The sequence below is a fragment of the Argiope bruennichi genome, chromosome X1, assembly GCF_947563725.1.
Source record: "Argiope bruennichi chromosome X1, qqArgBrue1.1, whole genome shotgun sequence".
In the NCBI taxonomy this organism is placed as follows: Eukaryota; Metazoa; Arthropoda; class Arachnida; order Araneae; family Araneidae; genus Argiope; species Argiope bruennichi.
The window spans coordinates 68,493,290-68,512,795 of record NC_079162.1 but is presented as its reverse complement, the minus strand read 5'-3'; the positions used below and the strand labels follow the sequence as shown (position 1 = coordinate 68,512,795).

The 19,506-nt window shown below is 29.5% G+C and overlaps 1 protein-coding gene and 1 non-coding gene across 3 annotated transcripts in view; one reads left to right on the top strand and one right to left on the bottom strand.

The window, feature by feature from the left end:
• Window positions 1-19,506, bottom strand: part of LOC129958763 (neuroendocrine protein 7B2-like) — a 51,001-nt gene that overhangs the window by 5,639 nt on the left and 25,856 nt on the right. The window contains exons 3-5 of one of the 2 annotated variants that reach the window (XM_056071435.1): window positions 15,856-15,984; window positions 14,672-14,877; window positions 11,259-11,306 (exon numbers count right to left, since the gene is read on the bottom strand). In XM_056071435.1, coding sequence (XP_055927410.1) covers window positions 11,259-11,306; window positions 14,672-14,877; window positions 15,856-15,984 — 383 coding nt within the window. The remainder of the gene's footprint in view (window positions 1-11,258; window positions 11,307-14,671; window positions 14,878-15,855; window positions 15,985-19,506) is intronic. The other variant, XM_056071436.1, reaches the window with a different exon arrangement.
• Trnag-gcc (transfer RNA glycine (anticodon GCC)) lies at window positions 863-933 on the top strand. The gene has a single exon. It is a non-coding gene; the product is annotated as a tRNA-Gly (tRNA).

The window sequence follows — 19,506 nt, the reverse complement described above, 5'->3', positions numbered from 1 at the left end:
TATAGAATATGAGCGAAAGCATTATAAAAGTCTATGCGACCTCAATATTGATTAGATTTACCCCGTTTAGGAATAAAACCCAGAGTTCAAGAAACCTTTATCAAAGAATGGTTTCTAAAAAATTTATTGCTTATAACTTTTTGCATAATAAATTGTATTTTATAATTTATATTCGTTTTTATAATATATCCTTTAAGCAGAAAAACTTTTCATGACGCAGTTGCATTATACAAATTATGCTTACTGTCACATGTAAGCAGCAGAAAATATGAAAGAATTGAAGTATTAATAAATATCTATTTAAATTTATTTTCAATAATTTTTTAATAAATCTTAATAAATTACTTTTAAATTATTATTTTTATAGACTTAGTACTATTACTGAATTCTTTTTTTTATTTTTATTTTTCCGAAAGAATCAAGGATTGCCAGCAAAATATATATGTTATCTAATTTAATTTATGCCATTCCTGTAAAGATCAGATCCTGTAAAAACCTGATTTAAAGATATCACTGTATTTCCTTTGAAATGTCAGATTCTTAATTTTCAATAACTTGTTGAGGACATGTGCAAGAAAAGCATCTTATTCGTATTATTACTTTTTCATTTTCTGTGGCATATTTGTGAATGACAGATAAATTATAACAATAATTAAAGAGTTAAGTACACAGCAAATATCTGTAATACTAAGTATATCAAAAATATTTATATTTATCATCGTCCAGTGTATAAACAAGAATAAAAAGAAATAAAGAATTTTTAAAATGGGCTCTCTTTTATTCAATACATACTCAACCAACAAAATGGGTCAATAACTTAATAATTATGCAGTTATATATATAGGAATAAGCTGCCGCTGTAGCATCGGTGGTTCAGTGGTAGAATGCTCGCCTGCCACGCGGGCGGCCCGGGTTCGATTCCCGGCCGATGCAGTGTGCATTTTTTTTTCCGCATCTTTCACACACAGCCAACCTAATCATAGTATTCTGCATGCAATCCTCTTGCATCTACTGAAGTTTTTTCTTCAAAAATTGAAATCTTTAAATGTTGGTAAGTTTCAAAGAAGCAGATGCTGACAATATTAGATGTGAAAAATATACAGTATCAGAATTTATCATAAATTTGATAAATACAAATTTTAAAAACTTACTTTTACGTGTGTAACAAAATCTAGAATTCTTTTCATTTTAATAATATTACATTTTTAAAATTTTGAATTTATAATTCATTTTTATAAATATTACAGAATCTGGATGCTAATTTTTTTTTCTCAAATTCACTACTAGGTGGTGTCCGGCATATGGGATTAAAATTTAATGAAATGAAGCGATTAACTAATACTTTACTTTTGATAATATTAAAAAACAGTATTGTAATCAGTATCACAGCATTGTGACCAAAATTTCGAACTTCACATTTGAAATAACATTTCAAAGCGAATAAAATTTCAAAATTCCACTACTTTCAAGAAGTGAGTGAAAAATTGTTTTTGTAAGTCTCAATCTTATAAACATGAAACAAGTCAAATTAAATAGAAATGCAAGAAAATAATATTTTTTGGTTCTAATTCCGAGGATTGAAGTTTCCCATACAATTATTTTGCGCAGTTTTTATCATTCATTGAATAATAAATAAATCTAGCATACAAACTTTCATAAATAATGTACTGGCATGTAAACTGGAATAAATAAAACTAACAAATAAACAAACAAAGCCACAGCACATATATTTTGTCTCCTAAAAGCTCTTTAAATCTAAAGCCAAAGGCATTATTTCTCTCTTTATGTTTATAAAAAGGACATTTTCGAGTTATGGAGAAAAAATGAGAGTTGAAATTGATTGTGAACGATTTGCGATTTTAACTGCGTTTGCCTTAATTTGTTTCTCTTTGTATTGAAATATTTTTCGCGCTGGTTTAAAAACTGAGTAAAGACAGATATGTTTCTGTTTATATATAATAATATAAACAGAATTCTGTTTATAAAGTAAAATATAAACAGAAAGTAATGTCTTTTGTTTTTTCATACACATCCACACATATATATGTATAATCGTTTGTTTTGTTTTTTTCACTTTTTTTACTCTAAACATAATATTTGATTCTGCACTGAAAAAATTTTGTTATTATTTTTTTTTACCTTCTTTATTTTTATCTCAAAAGAGTCGAAAATTCTTTTCCTCAATAATTTGGTGACGTAGTGACAAAATTTATCGACATCAAAATATTACTATTTTGGCATATAACCGCTTTCGTTTTTTCTATTCTTTAATTAGATAAATTTTCAGTTTTGAGAGATATTTAGAGACATTAGATGACATTTTCAATTTTCCTTCCATTCAGCTAAGTGTTCATAGAAAACTTAAGATGTCCACTGTTTCTTCGAAATGTCTCTATCAAATTATAGCATTTAAGGAGACTTAATTTTAGCTTTTAAGTTTTAAAACCGTAAAGTGGTTCAAATTACGCTTTTCTGAAAGTCAATTGTTTGTGCACGATGAGCGCCTGCAGTCAGAAGTCAACAATTTAACTTGGAAAAAAAAACAAAAAAACAAAACAAAAAAAAAAAAACAATGGTGCTGGCGCCATTCAGATTCACTTGCTAATCAGTAAGATAAATGCTCCTCACGTACTAGTGTATTTATCTTGCGGATTTCAAGAAAAGCAGTTTGAATGAAGAATTTTTTTACAATGATATAAATGTTTAAAGTTTTGTAGAATTTTATAAAGAATTCTTTTCCAACAAATATTCTATAATTTTTAAACACTTATTAAAACCGTTGCTAGATAAAGTGTATCATTAAGAAGGAGATAACATTAAAATTAAGATTCACATAATTTCTACCCTATGTGTTCTTAATTTGAATATTCGTTTGAGTGCGGGTGCTAACTAGAGTGTAAAACGAGACTTTAGGAAAACCTTAAAAATTAAGCTAAAGAGTCTTTTAAATCTGATTAAAGAAGCCGCTTAGAATAAGGTTTATGACCGAGCTCCTAAAGTCGTAATTATCTTTGAAGTTGCAGTAAAAGACTTGAAACAAAATAATTCAGCTCGGACAGTCTCATATTAGTTTAATTTTTATTTTTTATTTAGCTTAATTAGCATAATTTTAGGAGAAGGGACCACTTGGTAGTCGTACATGAGTATACATGGTTTTCTTCATGATGGTCATATAATGTTTGATAACTGAAGACATGATAAAATGAGACATTTTGAGGGTGAAAAGTTGTTCACTTTTGTATTTTAATATACTAATAAAATATGATGCATTAATAATTTTATCATTAATCAATGACTATTTTGCGTTTAATATATTATTTAAATGAATTTTATTTTGCTTACATATAAACAAATTCGCTTTTATATTTTATATATTATTTTTTCATTAATTTCTAATTGTAAAAATTCACATACATGGTGATTTTCAAGAAAATAGGAATTTCATATCTCTGTAAAGCACTTTTTATTTATTTTGCATAAAAAAGACGAATTGTGGCTTTAGGAATTGTACATATAAAGTTTCCTCTTTTAAAAATCCTGTTTCACTGATTAACAGATTTTTAACAAAAAATATGTCAATGATTTATTTTAAGTTGATTTTTCATTCTCATGACTAGGTGAAAATTTATATACTTTATTATGACTTGCAGTCATAAAAAATACTAAATATTAGCGTATTTATTATGACTCATAAGAGGGCGGCATATGGATATATGTTAATATATTAAGTACAAAATATTATCTAAGTCGACATTCGATGCTTATAAAGGCTGTAATAACTATCAGAACCTTATTGAAGCAGGTAGGAGCCTGAACAACTGTACTGCACAAATTATTAATATTATATAATTTATACTTTCTACAAATTAATTTGTCTGGCAGCTAGGTTAATGTCTTATTAATTGATCTGCTGCAGACCTCTTTAAGCCAACGGCCCTAGATGTCTGACAAATTGGAAATCCGTCACTGCATTCGAAGACTTCGAGATTTAAACGACACCCAATATTTTCAGTACAAATTACCATTCTAAATTAACATCAAATTGGATAAATAAAAAGTTAAAAGCTAGGGAATTAATTAACCCATTTCACAAACACTATGATTTGTTCCTACATTATGAATTAAATATGGATAAATAATAGTGTTGAAATGGAAATGTTATTATATTCGTAATAATTTTCGGAGAAAATGAGGAATAGCGCTCAGAAATTAACACATTTCAATGAAGCTTATTAAAAACTGTAACTATTTGCCGACGACACGCCACCGATGGAAAATTTTTGGAATGAATCCCCCAAAAGGGAGGGGCGAAAATACGAAGAATATAAATTAACATAAAAAATGCAGACTACTTTGACGGAACATTTCAAATAGAGTCTGAAGGCTTTTATGTCAGTTCTATAAAATAAATAGCAGCAGCGAGTTTGCTTTACTTAAGTGCTTCTAAAAATATCCAGGTAAATTTTTTTAAAAAGTGTATTAGAGCCCTACCGACAAAAGCTTTTAAGTTTAGAATATGTAAAAAGAATTGTTGGAACCTATGAAAGCACCTTTGCTTCAACTTCAATGTACTATACTCCATATGTAGTATGCTCCATAAAAGAAAAAACATAGGGATAGCTTTGGTGATCTATTCTTGATATTCCATATTTGAATGAGGAAAGGGATTAGCAAGCATATGAATTTATGATCCATGAATAATTAACATCATATTCGCTATATATATATATATATTAGAATATATCTATTTAAATATTTGATTCTATTTACATGTGATATTGTTTCACTTACAATGTGTTATTGTTTGTCGATTCGAATTTAAACATGGCACAATTATACTATCTACAGAAGACGCTAGATGGCGACACAATCTTCTCCAAAGACAGTAAAAACTAAAATAATTTTTCTACAATATGATATTCTCATGTCACGGATATTTAAAATTTTTCTGTTATAAACTGCAATAAATCTATAACAACAGAGTCTTTACATAGCACGATTTATCGAGGAATAAAGTACAAATTTCATTGTGGTTAAATATATTTATTTCGCTTAGCAAGGTTACAATACAAGAGAGAATGAAATAATTATGCTGTTAGAAAGTTGAACTAATAACTCTCAATATTTAATTGGATCATCCTATGTTTTTGGTACTTCAAATTGAGGCATCAAGAAATTACCAGTGGTGGTACTAGGCAATTTGTAGTACAAGGCAGTGTTCGTTAAGAAGTTGCTGATTTAATTAAATAGCCAATTTAATTTCACATTTAAACACATTTATAGCATCAGATTAATGATTTATTTTAAATTGTTTTTTATGTTAACATTAATGCTTTTATTTATTATGACCCAAGATTTAGTAGCATCCACGTTTGTATCATTAAACAGACTTTCGTTATTTATAAATATAATGAAACAGATAATGGCTTGGCAAATTATACTTGGCAAACTTTTAATATTATTCTAAGATTTTATGATTGATAGAATCTGCAATTTTTAGAAATTCATTTACTTGGAAATTTCGCTAATAACATACATTATAATCGATTTGCCTGCGGTTTCCCGTCACCCAACAGCCCTTGATAACTAACTAGTTGGCAATCCGACAATGGAAATGATTACATTAATCTGTTTATTTTAATCTAAATAATTCAGATATGTATTCGAAATTGAGTGTTACTGTTTGAAAAAAAAATCTTCGCAAGGATAGGCAAGGATAGATTTCTTTTAATATAAGTTAGTATTTCATGAATTAATTTCATGCAAAATTAGGGCTAGCTTGAAAATCATTTTTAGCCCCTAACTTCTAAGATATTGCAGTTATTCAAACACTTAAATTACAAAAATTGCTCGTCTTAATGAGGCTCTATTTTGGCTAATTTAATTTATTTTCTATTTTTAATATTAAAAAAGTTATAGCGAAATGAAAATTTCAACTCCCATACCATTTTCACTCCCTTTGGTCTGGATTTGTGAGTGTGTGTGCGTGTAAACTTTTGAACAAACGGGGGGGGGGGGGGGGGTTCGGGTTCTAGGGATCGTGATCGGTTAAGATCTGCAGAAATTTTCCTTAAGTCGTGTCATGACAACCATTGCAATAGGTAGTCTACCTATAGGAAACTACCTAACTGAATTTGAGTAAATTTAAATATGTAGAACGATCCTCTCCATAAAATATATTTCATACAGTTGTAGAGAGCATATTTCTACGACGATAAGATTTACAGTTTCGGCAGTCGAAAACCACTTTGGAGAGGGAAAATTCTTACTCCCTCGAGAACTACCTCGTGTGCTAAATCCTTTAGACGGTTAAATATATCGGTTTTCAAATATACACAGAGTTCGTGGCGTGGTGTGCCAATTACTTTTGAATATTAACTGCTTCAAGTCTAGCGGTACGCATTATGTATTCTCTTTCCAATAAAACTGCTTGGCAAGTTAACTAGTATTTACTGACCAATTTTTAGGCTAATATATTTTATCTGAAAGAATAGACACACGAACCATAAGTTATGCGAAGTCACGGAAATAGAAGATTTTCTTTCACACTGAACATTTTTCTATGAATAAAACAACTTACTGAAATTTTTTAGTTAAATTCCTATTTATATACGACGGATTCTGATGTCATTCTCCCATTTTATTTTTTAGAATTCTGCTTTTAGTCATCATTTTAATGCTTTGCTTTTATAAACAAAAGATGAATGAAGACATTATTTTTAAATAATTGTTAATGTGAAAAACATTATATTTTTCATTCATTAAGTTTAACAAAAAATAATTGTGGGGTTATTTATTCAGTGGTGTTGAAAATCAAAACTTTTCTTCATATATTCATTCAAATGTGCATTGAACAACAACAACACTATATATTTAATAAAGACTTAATGGAGCTAATCCATCACATTAATTCAGAAATTTGTTTTTTTATTCTTTTTACCATTATCTGCTTTTATAAGCAAATTATTTTACTCGATTACTGCAAGGATAGAATAGTATCTAAAATTCGTGACAACAATTAATCAGATGAATATTTTTTAAACCAAATCAAACATTGAATCAAATATTCTAATGCAATGAAAGCTGTAAGAAAATTTCAGGGAAAATTCATTATTTTTTATTTGAAGTTATAATTCTCAGTTATTAATAAATTGAATAGTAGGTTACGTTGAAAAAATGTAAGTTTTTTTTTTTTTTTTTTAAATATAGAGTACTAAAAGGCTTAAAAGAAGCGTATTTGAAAAGCTAATAAACTGAAAAATGTTGGAAAAATTATTTGCCAAATCTTATGTTTGTACGAAAGGCCAAATGTTTTGAAGAAATAAAACTACAAAATTTAAAACTACAAATTTAATTATATATATATATATATTTAAAACTATGCATTGCATTATAAATTGTTTGCGAAAAGCTGAAAATATTAAAAATTTGGTGAACAATTGTGGTTTGAAACGTTTTATAAGCAGACGCATCGAGGTACTTTGCATTAAAAAATCTATCTCTCCGAATAATTAAGTAATGTGTATGATTTTATAGTTCTATTTTGATAGCAGTCGAACATTTTGCAGCTCATTTAAATTTTCGCATTTTTTTATCTTATTTTTTTCTTGTCTTTATGAAATGATCCAAAATTCACTACGAGGTAGTGGCTGCCATTCCAGTTCCACTTACACCCTATCCAAGCCTACAATCAATCAGGATGCATCGGATTATGTTGATTTAATTAAAAGCGTTATCTTAAATTTAGATTTTTTTAAAAATAAAATTTTGGAATTGTGAAAACTGTTTTGATGTTGCCATCACCGACTCCTTTTCTGCATACTTTTTCTATAAGCTTTGTAATTATTGTGGCTCACTTTTAACAGATTAGTCATAGCGTAGAAAAATTAAGGAATAATAATAATAAAACTCAGGCAAAATTCTTTAATGTGAGGTCCATGATTTTTTACAGTCTGGATTACTCTGAGCAAGGTCGAATCATTAAACACACAAAGTAGGAAATATTAATTAAATTATTAAATAGGATAGGGGCCTCGAGGACTTGTGATTTTTTGTGAGATATTTCTAGGATAATCTAGTATAGATTTGATTGCAGAGGATAAGCAATCGGACACGCTCAATTTAAACGCTTAAAAACGTTTAAATTTCGCTTAAATTTCAGAATAAAAGAAAAGAAAAGAAAAATTCTTGGAAAATGAGTTTTTTTTTCTTTTTTCTTTTTTTGCGTTGTCAAATACTAGTGAGATTTATTTTTTCCTTGGTTGGTTCATTCAAGTCAACAATATTGCTAAACTTTGTATTTAAATGTTTAAAAGGTATTAAAAAGGTTTTACCTTTTCTTTATTACTTCGTTTTTAAAAAACTAAGTTTTTTATACGTGAAAAACTGAAATCAATTCTATTGAAGGAGACTTGAAATTAATTATTTTCTTTTGTAATAATATTTGCTACTTAAAAATTGTTTGTATGGATATTTAAAATCAATATAAAATATCTGACCTTGGAACATTGGTTGGGACATAATCCGGCCCTGATTCTGATCATATCAAGAAGATGCTGTTGGCCTCTACTAATATCAGTTTTATTAATACTGATTTCACCTAATTTAACTGCTTCAAATTTAGAATAGTAATTCCTCGAAGAAGTGAACCCCATCATAAATAAATGCCTGAATGTTAAGCCGTGAAGATGAAATAAATAAACGAATTACTGCAATGCGCACTGAATATTACCTTTTATTTTGCTGATAATGCCAGTTTTTCCTCTCTCTGATTCTCTGTGCTATCCCAAGTAAATATTTCCATTAATGTCAATAACATGATATTCCCGATACTTCAGATCGCACTTAGCTATTTCAGAATTTGTTCTACTTGGCAGTGTGATGTGGCTAACGTATTAGCCTTCAGGCTCATGTGTCACACTTAATATGTTCTTCCTTTCTTATTCTTCGGTATATTTTAGTTCCTATTTTTTCTTAAGAGATAGTATAATGCCTTCTACCATCAAGCTATGTTCCTTTTGTTACTATTGGTTGGCCTATATCATGTCGTTTTGAAAAATACTTCGAATATTTTTAAAACGGTGAAACCTCGAATTCTCATGAAAGTTCCAAAATTTTAGTCCTAATGCTTCAAATTAAATTGAATAATCTAATTTTAAAAAGTATATTTTCTGTTAACATACATAAAAAAATGAAGCATTTTCACGATATTAAAATTTTAAGAATTTAATCTTTATAATTTTAACGAAATTATACATTTTGTTTTTTGTAAATTTTCCATTTTTTTGGCACTTTGCTCGAAATGAAAATTAAATATATGCCATTTTTAGGGGGCATGCAAATGCCCAAATTTTGAGTTTCATTCTAATTCCCTATATGATGTTTTTTTTCTTTTGATCATATTACACAGTAAAAGTTTTTATGAATATGCTGGTAGGATTAGTTCTCAGGCTGTAAGACATATATAATTTCGTCATTCCTTTAAGAATATATTTCATCTCAACTGATCATTAAGTAAAAAAATGGGTTTAAAATTAATTTAAGAAGTCTCTTTCGCTTAATTAATTAATTCATTTTCTGTCCTGTTTGTCTGTTTATTGCCAATTTCGATTTTAAATTAACTTTCCAATGAGTTATAGAATTGAAATTTTAAACTTAATTCAAAACTGAATGATAAAGCACTCTTAACTATTTTCTTGTCTATACGTTAGTCTGTTCGGCACAAATCTTGCAATCTATTAAAAGCTTTCATATCAGATAAACGATGCTATGACAAGTCATTAGCTCATCGGGTAGTTAGTTCAAAATCGATAGCTAAATTTTACACAAAAGACTAAAAATCAGAAAACAATTATTTACATAAAGAAATATCTTAATATGCCCCTTTTTTAAAATGGTTCAAGAAGTGTAAAACACTTTCTCCTATCCCCTGTGGATTTATAATCGTTATTACTGATATCTATATTTGAATGACTTTTCTGCTGAATTAGGTTTTGGTTATAATAATCGCAATAGCCATTTTCTACAATTCCATAGTTGTATGATGAAAAATAAGTTTGTTGCTCAAGTTTTGCACACTAGTGTATGTTCTTGACGGATTTACGAACTGCGAAAATTTTTTTAATCACTTTAAGCAGCTAAGGAAAATTAACAGTTTTCATAAACATACATTGTTTCATACGAGAACAGCGATCTAGTATACAGTAGTATGAATGGTCACTCTTTATCAACATTTTCTGTATTTCTAGTCTATAACTGAAATAATAATAAATAATGGAGGCTATTTATAAAAATAAGTGACATAATCAAGCACAGATATGACAGTCTTTAAACTAATAAACACAGAATCAAACCAACTATGGCGGAAAAAGTCAGCAGTATATTTTATAGGTTAACTATTCAGACGTGCTACTACAATATTTGGAGCACAGTGACTTATCCAAAATATAAAGCATGAGTATTTGTGCTCTCTGAGTTAGTGTGTAGCACATATTTTTGGAGGATTTACAAATTAAATAAAAGGAATGCGCTTTAAACAACTCAAAAGAATTTATAATTCCCTAAAAACCACATATGGTTCCATAAGAGAACAATAAACCACTGAGTAATTATATGAATGGTCACTGTTTATCAATGGTTCTTCCCTTTTTTTTACCCAATGTATAACTGTGAGAAATAATAAATAGAGGAAATATTTTATAAACATAAATAAACACAAACAGGCACATGTATGATTAACTAAAAAAGTAAATAATCTAAAAAAAAACATAAAAACAAACTAATTGAAAAATAAAGCCAGTAATTTATTTTCTATCTAAGCTATAAATAGAAGCTACTACGATATCCAGAGCACTATCACCCATGCAAATTGTAAATCATGAGTATTCGTGCACTCTGAGCTAATGTATAATGCATATTCTTGGAGGATTTATAAATTAAGTAAATGCGCTTTGAACAGTTCTAAGACAATTTACAATTCCCTAAAAAGAGTTAATTGTTCCATAAAAGAACAATGAACCGGCGCGCAATAGTATGAGCTGTTACTGTTTAGCATAATAGCATAGCATCTTTCTTTTATTTTCTCTTTATAAAACAATGAGAAATAATAAATAACGGGAATTATTTATAAACATAAATAAGCACAGATATGATTTACTCAAACTAAAAACATAAAGGCAAACTTAATGAACATAAAAAGCCAGTGATTTAAGCCTAGTGTATTTTCTAGCTTAGCTATGAGGACAAGTTACAATGTTTACCTTGTGTGAGAAAAATTTCTTCGCTACAATTTTGTGGCCATCTCGAATCTGCGAAAAAGACAATACAAAATAAATGAAGAAAATAAGGTTCTTAGGTATGTTTGCTTCTCTAACTAGTAATGCTCTAAATCAGCTACCAATTTGTACCTAACAGCGATCATCTTAGCGAATCACAGAACAAAATAGGTGCAATTCACCCTTTTATTCTAGCAAATGAAAGCTACAACTGTTGTATTTGTAGTTGGTTTCAATCATGCATTTTGCAAATGATTATTTGACTGTACGTAATGATTGTAATGATAGTATTAAAATAGGGATAAGGAACCTTAAAAGGATTGTTGAAATTTCCTAGAATAAACCTGAACATACACCACATATCGGCAAGTAAGTACAGAATTGATCAATACAGTACAAAAGATTTCACGGCCAATTCAAAGTACGAGAATTACAGTCAATCGTCATCATATATACAGGGTGATTCAAAATTCGGCCAGGATTTTAAAAATCAATATCTTGTAACCGAATGTAAAACAATGCCTTTGTACAGAAAGGATAAAAATGAAAGTAGATTAGTTTCGACATGAAACTAGAATTAATTTTAAGCACAATTTACAATTTAGACCACCAGTAAATTCTATAATTATCGGAATAATGTCTTATGTCGGATGTATTGGTCGGAGTAACTTGTTTAGAAATTCGGCTCACAAATGTCAAACGGTCATTTAGAAACGCTGCTTTTTTCAAATGACAAATTTCATATGCTGTTATAAAATAAAAAATAGCTTTTAAAACTTTGGTCTTACTACATGGAGGCCGATATTCTGAACATTTTCAGGCTATTGTTCAATCATTATTTTATCCTATATAACACATCACTCCTGATATTGTAGAATCATTTGCTGATTTAAATAGTAAAATGTGCATTAATATATTCTGGGTTCTTGATTTAAAAAATTGTGGTTTCATTATTTATTTTCTCATGGGCAACGCCATTTTTGTACATTCATTCTTTTGCGAATTATTGATTTTAAATATTAATTCATTTTTCTAAATCGTCCTATATATGTACATACTAAATATTTAAATCTTATTGTTAATTGTATGTATTATTAAGCATCAGAATTTACAATATAATGAAATTGGCCTGTTATAATTAAATGAGCTTGATGAAGAGATCCAACAGTCTCAGTTCCATTTAAATTCGTACTCAGTTGTATATTATTTATATTGCAAATTTTGCAATAAAAATAAATGCTGGTGGAAATTTCTTAATTTAACAATGTATAGTAAATGTTCTGAAGATTTTTTTTATGCTTATATGTAAATAAATTTTCAGTATTCTGGAATTTGGTAAATATGGTTAGAGAATGAGATGAATTGGTGCATTTTTGATTCTTAGGACAAAATATTTTTTTCACAACCTAAACAAAAAATGGTTTTCAGATGTTTAGATATAATTAACAGCTGACTAATGCTGGCTAATTTGTACGTTTAATCTTTTGTCTGGACTGTGATAACGTATATAATTTATTTGCCTTAGAATAAAGCCAATTGGAAGATGCTATTCCATAACACAGAACTGATCATTCAAATTTGATGGAGAAATTAGGAAATAGCACACGAACACGATTTAACTCTGAAAAGCATGATCGCAAACATGCATAGCATAGTAGAAGATGCTGTGTGCATACAACTTCAGTCCAAGAGTAAATTTGTCAAACTGTCAGTGCAGCCGGACGTTATTAAGAAAGTTGTCTCCATAGAAGTCACATGATCGCAACAAATATCTGATTTAGAATCCTAAGTAATTATTTGGTGTACTGTACTTAATCAGAATTTTCATCAGACGGTGCGAATTCTTGGATGAACTAGCAGTTCTTGCGTCAGTTTTAGCAACTTTTCTCAAACGCATTCCTGTTGTTATTCGCTGAGGTATTTGACTATAATCTGACGATGCTTCAGTACATTCTTAGATCGCTGCAATAACTTGAATAGAAAATTTGGAACTAAAGAACATGATGGGGTGGTACAATCCTTTGGTCCCAAAAGATACCTATACATTTCGTTTTGGAGAAGGTCAAGAGAAACTTATTGTAAAAAACTCTTATTGGCAACGATATGGACTTTGTCACGCGAACATCCGTTGAACGATACTGACCTTGAAATACCTACTACTTTCTACAATGGCCGTCATTCAATATTTTAGCAAATGGTTGCATTTTTGACCACTTGCTGTAAATATGTACCAATGATGGAGAAATAAATGTAATTTGATGGCTCGTTCAGTTTTGTGTGCTGTTTACTGTTTCCTTCCCTTCACTTATTTGGTGTATTTTCCCATTTTTCCGACTATCCTTCTTTGCTCAAATTAAGTTCTTTTATTATTCCCTATATCCACTCTAAATTTGAATGATCAGTTTTAAATTCTCCTGAATATGAAAATATTTAAGAAATTTATAGGTTTTCGAAATAACATTAATCATTGTTTATTTATTGGAAGAATCATTTCGTTTCTTCAAATATGATGAAGAAAAGGATGAGTGGAGTAGATAAATTTCATTTCCAGTGGTATGTAATTGATTCTCATGCACATGCATATCAATCCAGTATATAATTTTTGATTCACCTAAATAAAATTAATGATTGAATAATATTATTACTGAAATTTCCGACTGTTCTAATATCGTTGTAAATGTTATTACCTCACTCAAAGTAATTATTACAAGATTCAGATAAAATTGCTTCTTCAAGAAATTGACACACCTTTCTGTTATTAATGAAAGATATTTACTAGTTAAAACAGTATCATTACTCTGTTTATGAATAATACATAAGACTTAAAGGTTGACAGATACTTATACGTTATAAAGATATTGAACATTTATTAATGAATATTTCACTATCCATATTTTCGTTTTTATCTATTTTTGATAAAAACTCGTTTTTAAATATTGTATATAATTTATTTTCATTTGTTTTCTCTTGTTTTATACCTCCAATCTTCCCATATACTTACTGTTTCTATTGCTAGTTTTCAAAGACCGATAATCCGTTTTCTTAGTGGATTGAACTAGTTACGACAAATTACTCTTTGCAATTTTCTATAAAGTAATTTCTTCCAAGCCTCTTAAGCAAGAGCGTTGGATGTTTAGAAAAAATTGCTAGAATTAATACATCTAAATAATTTTAGGATTTAAAATAAGTTTGTCGATACATCTATTGATATATTCACATAATGCATCCCTTCATTTATTTTGGTAAATCTCCTCTGTAAGGAATAAGTGTTATTCTCCCGAATAATTGGAATAGGCGGAAAAGATTTTGTCGACCGTAGCTTTTCAGACTTTAAAGTAGTCTGTTGTAGATATAGGCAACCTGAAGACTGACAATATATTTTAGAATTTTGTACATACCTCCAGGTCTTGAAAAAACCTGTCGAGCGTAGATTCTGCCAATCCTTCATTCTCAAAGGACCTTGCCAGAGCATCGATTTCACTTTCGCGCGTGGCTCCCGGGCAGTCGAACATGTGTTCAGAGTCGCACATACAGTCTTGAGACCGCTGGTATTCTCGGCTGAAGGCGGCTGTGTTTTCAAATTGTTCGAGGCATCCATCATCAGCTGAAACGGGGAAAAAATCCAGGTTGTTGAAATAATGATGCTAATTTTTAATGATTTTGAAATGATTTGTATTCATTAAAGGCCATTTTACAAAATTTGTCAAAAATATCGAAAAGCGTGAAAATATAAAAACACTAAATCAAACATTTTTTGTCATAAAGTACATGACTTTATACCCGGTACTGCAATGAAAATAAGAGCATAGTAGGATTTCATGGCGTGAGGAGAGATCAGGCCGTCATCACAAGGGCTAAGACATCTCCACACACGGTGGAATCGCATGTACAGGCATATGCACAAACCATCACAAAACTTCGTACAAGATTATTTTCCATGAATGGGTATGCAGGACCGCTATTTAGTTGGTGCTCATTTTCTGCTAGAAAGCTTCGCCATAACAAAATTTTTCTGGAATTTTCTTTTTGTCTGTATTAGTGTAAAATATTCCATAAGCCCTTGGAAAATTCACATACTTTGTTCTCACTGAAGGACAATCTCTTTTTACATGGAAAGTACGAATCTATGGAATCTTTATTTCGTTTTGTCTATGAATATACGCGAATAGTTTATCGCATATTCCCATGGTCTCTAGATCCGTTCAACCATCTATGTAATTGCCATCATAATAATGTCTGAGCCTACCATCAGATTTGGTGTCGCTTTTACTAGGCTGCAGATGTAACCTGACATTCACCAAAATTTTCCAGCTTAAACATTACGAAAGAAATATCAACAACTATGGTTAAAGGCAGCTCATCTGAATAATTCCCTCAAATATCTATGACGGAACATTTTTTTTTTCATTTTAAGAAAAGTATTCACTAAGTTTATGTATCGCTTCCATTTACACTAAGTGCTCTAGGGAAAAAATATTCGAATACATTTTCTAAATTCTATTTAATGGCTAGTTAACTTTCCGATAAAATTCTATGGTTTCTTTTTATATGTTTCTGGTGATTCAATGAAATGTGTGCATACCTATGTATCCTAATGGGCAGGGATTTGGTGGTTGACAATATGCAGGCAAAGCGGCATCTGTCTTCACAATCTTTACATTTTTCATACTTCCATCAGGTTTCAATCGCTGGTATCCTTCACCCGCTCCACCTGTAAAAAAACAATGCATTTAGAAATCAGATAACGAATCCAATATACATTTTAAGAATATATGATAGAATGCAGATATATTGAAAAGCAAAGCCTAATGGCTAATTAAATAAACCATTTAATTATCAATAATAAGGGTAAGGTCCGATAAGTGATTTATTTGATTCTTTAAATAAGCTGCTAATTGAATGTAGATACCATATTCGAATCGGTCCTACCTGATTTTAGTTATTAAGGCAATGATTACAATTAAATGGTTTCATTCTAATGATAAAGTGTAAAATAATTTTAGATCACTCCGGAATAGAAACGTATTTTAACACTTCGATGATAACTAGGCAAATTCTGAATGGAATCTAATAGGCTCGAATTGAATAAGATGGTATTTCTAAGACCCTTTGAAGCAATGGTATGGATTTTTTTTTCTATTTTGTATTTAATTATGTAGGAGAATTGATAACATACGCTGATTATATTTTACATTAAAAAAATTTCATTTATCTTATATTACTGTCAGATGTCTTTAAACCATCATTTATTTAAAACTTCAGTCTATTTTAAACAACAGCTTTTAAGTTGAGAAAGAAAAAAAAATGAAAGAATACTTTAAAATATCTGATGAACTGCCACAGAGACAGCGAAAAAAAATACTAGTGATTTGATCCACGGGAGATAGAATTTTCACTGTTGATAAGAATTTCGAAAGAAAATTGCTAAAAGTTTAAAGAATAGTGAAGGGGAAAGTGTTAAAAGTTTAAAAAATAGCAAAGGAAAAAGTGTTTAGAGTGAACTTCTATAAAAGGAGCTTATACATATGAATTTGTTTCTCGACCAGCATTATCCCTGAAAAACATTTAAAATATGTTTTCGAAATTTATTATGTAAAAAGTATTAGATCAGGATTCGGTTAACCGTAACAAATTGTCATTCCCTTAAGAGCATCAGTTGTAATGTTGCAACTAATGTGACTTCTCTTTAAGATCAACTTAACGGATTCTTACAGAAGAATTTTCAACCCAACTGTAATGGACATACGCTAAATTTACGTCCATAAAATATTAGCTGTAATTAGACGGTGCTGCTACTGCGTTCTGTTCCTTATGGTTAGGTAAAGGGATTCTTACAAACGGATTTTCTTTATGACTGCAATGAAGAATAAGTAAGGTAAAATAAGAATAAAAGTTAAGTAAGGTTAATAATAGTAAAGAATAAGTCGGGTTTTCTTACGTTTAATCTTAATTTAATAGGTTTCAACCAATGCGACACTTTTCTTAGGTTCGTTTAGCAAATTTTTAATACTTTGATACATCACTTGTTCCAACATCTGAAATCATAAATGAGGTATTTTTAAATCTTCAATGGAGTTCAACTATATTGCAACATTAGTACGTATGTTAATTTACCTCCGAAAGTTCTGATTGATATTTCAGATGTTATTAGAAAGAAATTCCAGTTTTATTTTCCTTTGCAACAATATTTAAAACAGTAAAATCGTTATACTGTTGAAATATCTATCCCAATTTCCGAACAGCTATTTCAACCATTTATCTTATCTTAAAATATACTCTATTTTCGAACAAAATAGATCGATTTCTAGCAGTTAATGAGCGCCGTGCTCAGAATTTTGTTCGAAAATCAAATCCATACAAGAGTTTCAACAGGGCTTGTTAAAATAATATAGCGAATAAAAAAAGAAAATAGTTTATTTCAAGCATAGACTACCTTATTTAAATATCGCTATGCACACAAAGAGAAAGAGGGAATGAACCGAAAAAGTTCTTTAGATCCATTTCTTTTTAGGTTGTTATCTCCAGTTTCCGTAACCATGACACCATATATCGGGAATCAGACAACTAAGCCTTTTGTTTTCGCCACTTCAATTTAGAGGGGATATGTTAAAAGAGGGTATCTGAAGTATAAAATCGAATAGAAGGAACAAGTCTGCCATCTCGAGTTTCATTCGAATTCGATGAAACCATGGTAACGGAAGGGAGCATTTCGTCTTAAGCCGATAATTTAAAATAAATAGATTATAATGGTCGTTTTCTCTTAAGAATTAACTTCTAAGCCTATTTTAAGATACAAAGTCATTTCCTTAGTTAAGTCTGAAATTCAAGAGTTGATAATAGTTAAATATATTTTGAAGTTGTTAAGTAAATTATTTCAGTTAGAACAGTTACATAGAATAAAAGTAGGTATAAATAGAATGCATATTATTAAACTAAACAGTAAACGATACTGTATTATAAAATAAAAATCTTATATGTTCGGTTGGATAAGAGTAATTCACCTAGAATGCAAAATTATGAATACAGAACTTAAAAAATCGCCACTTTTTAAAACACCAACACATTATTTATGTTTAATATACAAGGTAATTCAAAATTCAATGAAAAATCTGTAAGAGATGGTAGAAAGCACATAAAACGGCATCCGAATGATAGTTCATTCGGATGCCGTTCGGAGGATACACGAAAAAATGAAAATAATACGAGAAATTCTTATTTGTCACGTGGAGAGTACATGCATTTGTCCGATTTAAACCTTCAGGAAACACCCTTTATTTATTTGGTTGTTTTAAAAATATTTTATAATGCAGTCTTGAATAATTTTAGATTGTACTGTCAATGATAAATTTTGGAACTCTTTGAGTTTATTCGTTATTTTGAACAATTGTTTTTAGAATATGTAAAAATGCATTATTTTCTTTAGGGCATAAAAAGCTTGGAATACATGATAGCTTATGTGTCAGTTTTAATTTCTTTCGAACTTAATTGCTCTGAAACAAATAAAAAATAAAATTAAATTAAATTAACTTCGTCTAAGTGCTGTTTAAAGACTGTTTATTTCAACGTGGTTCGTATTAGTTATCTGAATTCAGTTTGAGAATCACTATCAAGCCCATCTACTTAAATTCCGCATCATTCAAATAAAAAAGCTGTATAAAGCAAATTGAACTGTTCAGATCATTCACAAAACAGATTTCGGTTAGTCTCGATTATCAACGAGTCCTAAAGGAAAAGAAGATAGATGGTATTTATTGCTATATTTCAAGTAAATCTACGCGGTGAGCAAGTAATGAAATATAAATTTCAGTTTACATTACCACCTTATTTTGAAGCATACGATGTCACTGGAAAATTTTACTTTCAAAGATGACTTTGTTTTCTGTGAAAATTTCTTGACGGACAGAACAGGGGAACATGAACATAAGATATTTTAAAGAATATCGGAGAGAAGAGTTTCCTTCCATCACCTTGCTTTGTGGGGTAAGGAATTTTCAAAACATTTCTTATGACTGGAATAGTTCAATCTATTTCAATTTCCAACAACATTTCTTTTCCATTGATGATAAAGTCACGCAACTGGATATCTTTAGAAATCTTTTCTGAATGATCTTTGGTTTTGAATTATATTTTCAAAATGCTAGCGATACTTTAGAGCAATGTTCTCTATTTCAAATTCAATTCTTTATTACACGTATTTATTTTAAGTGCTTCAAATATCCAAATTACTCACATA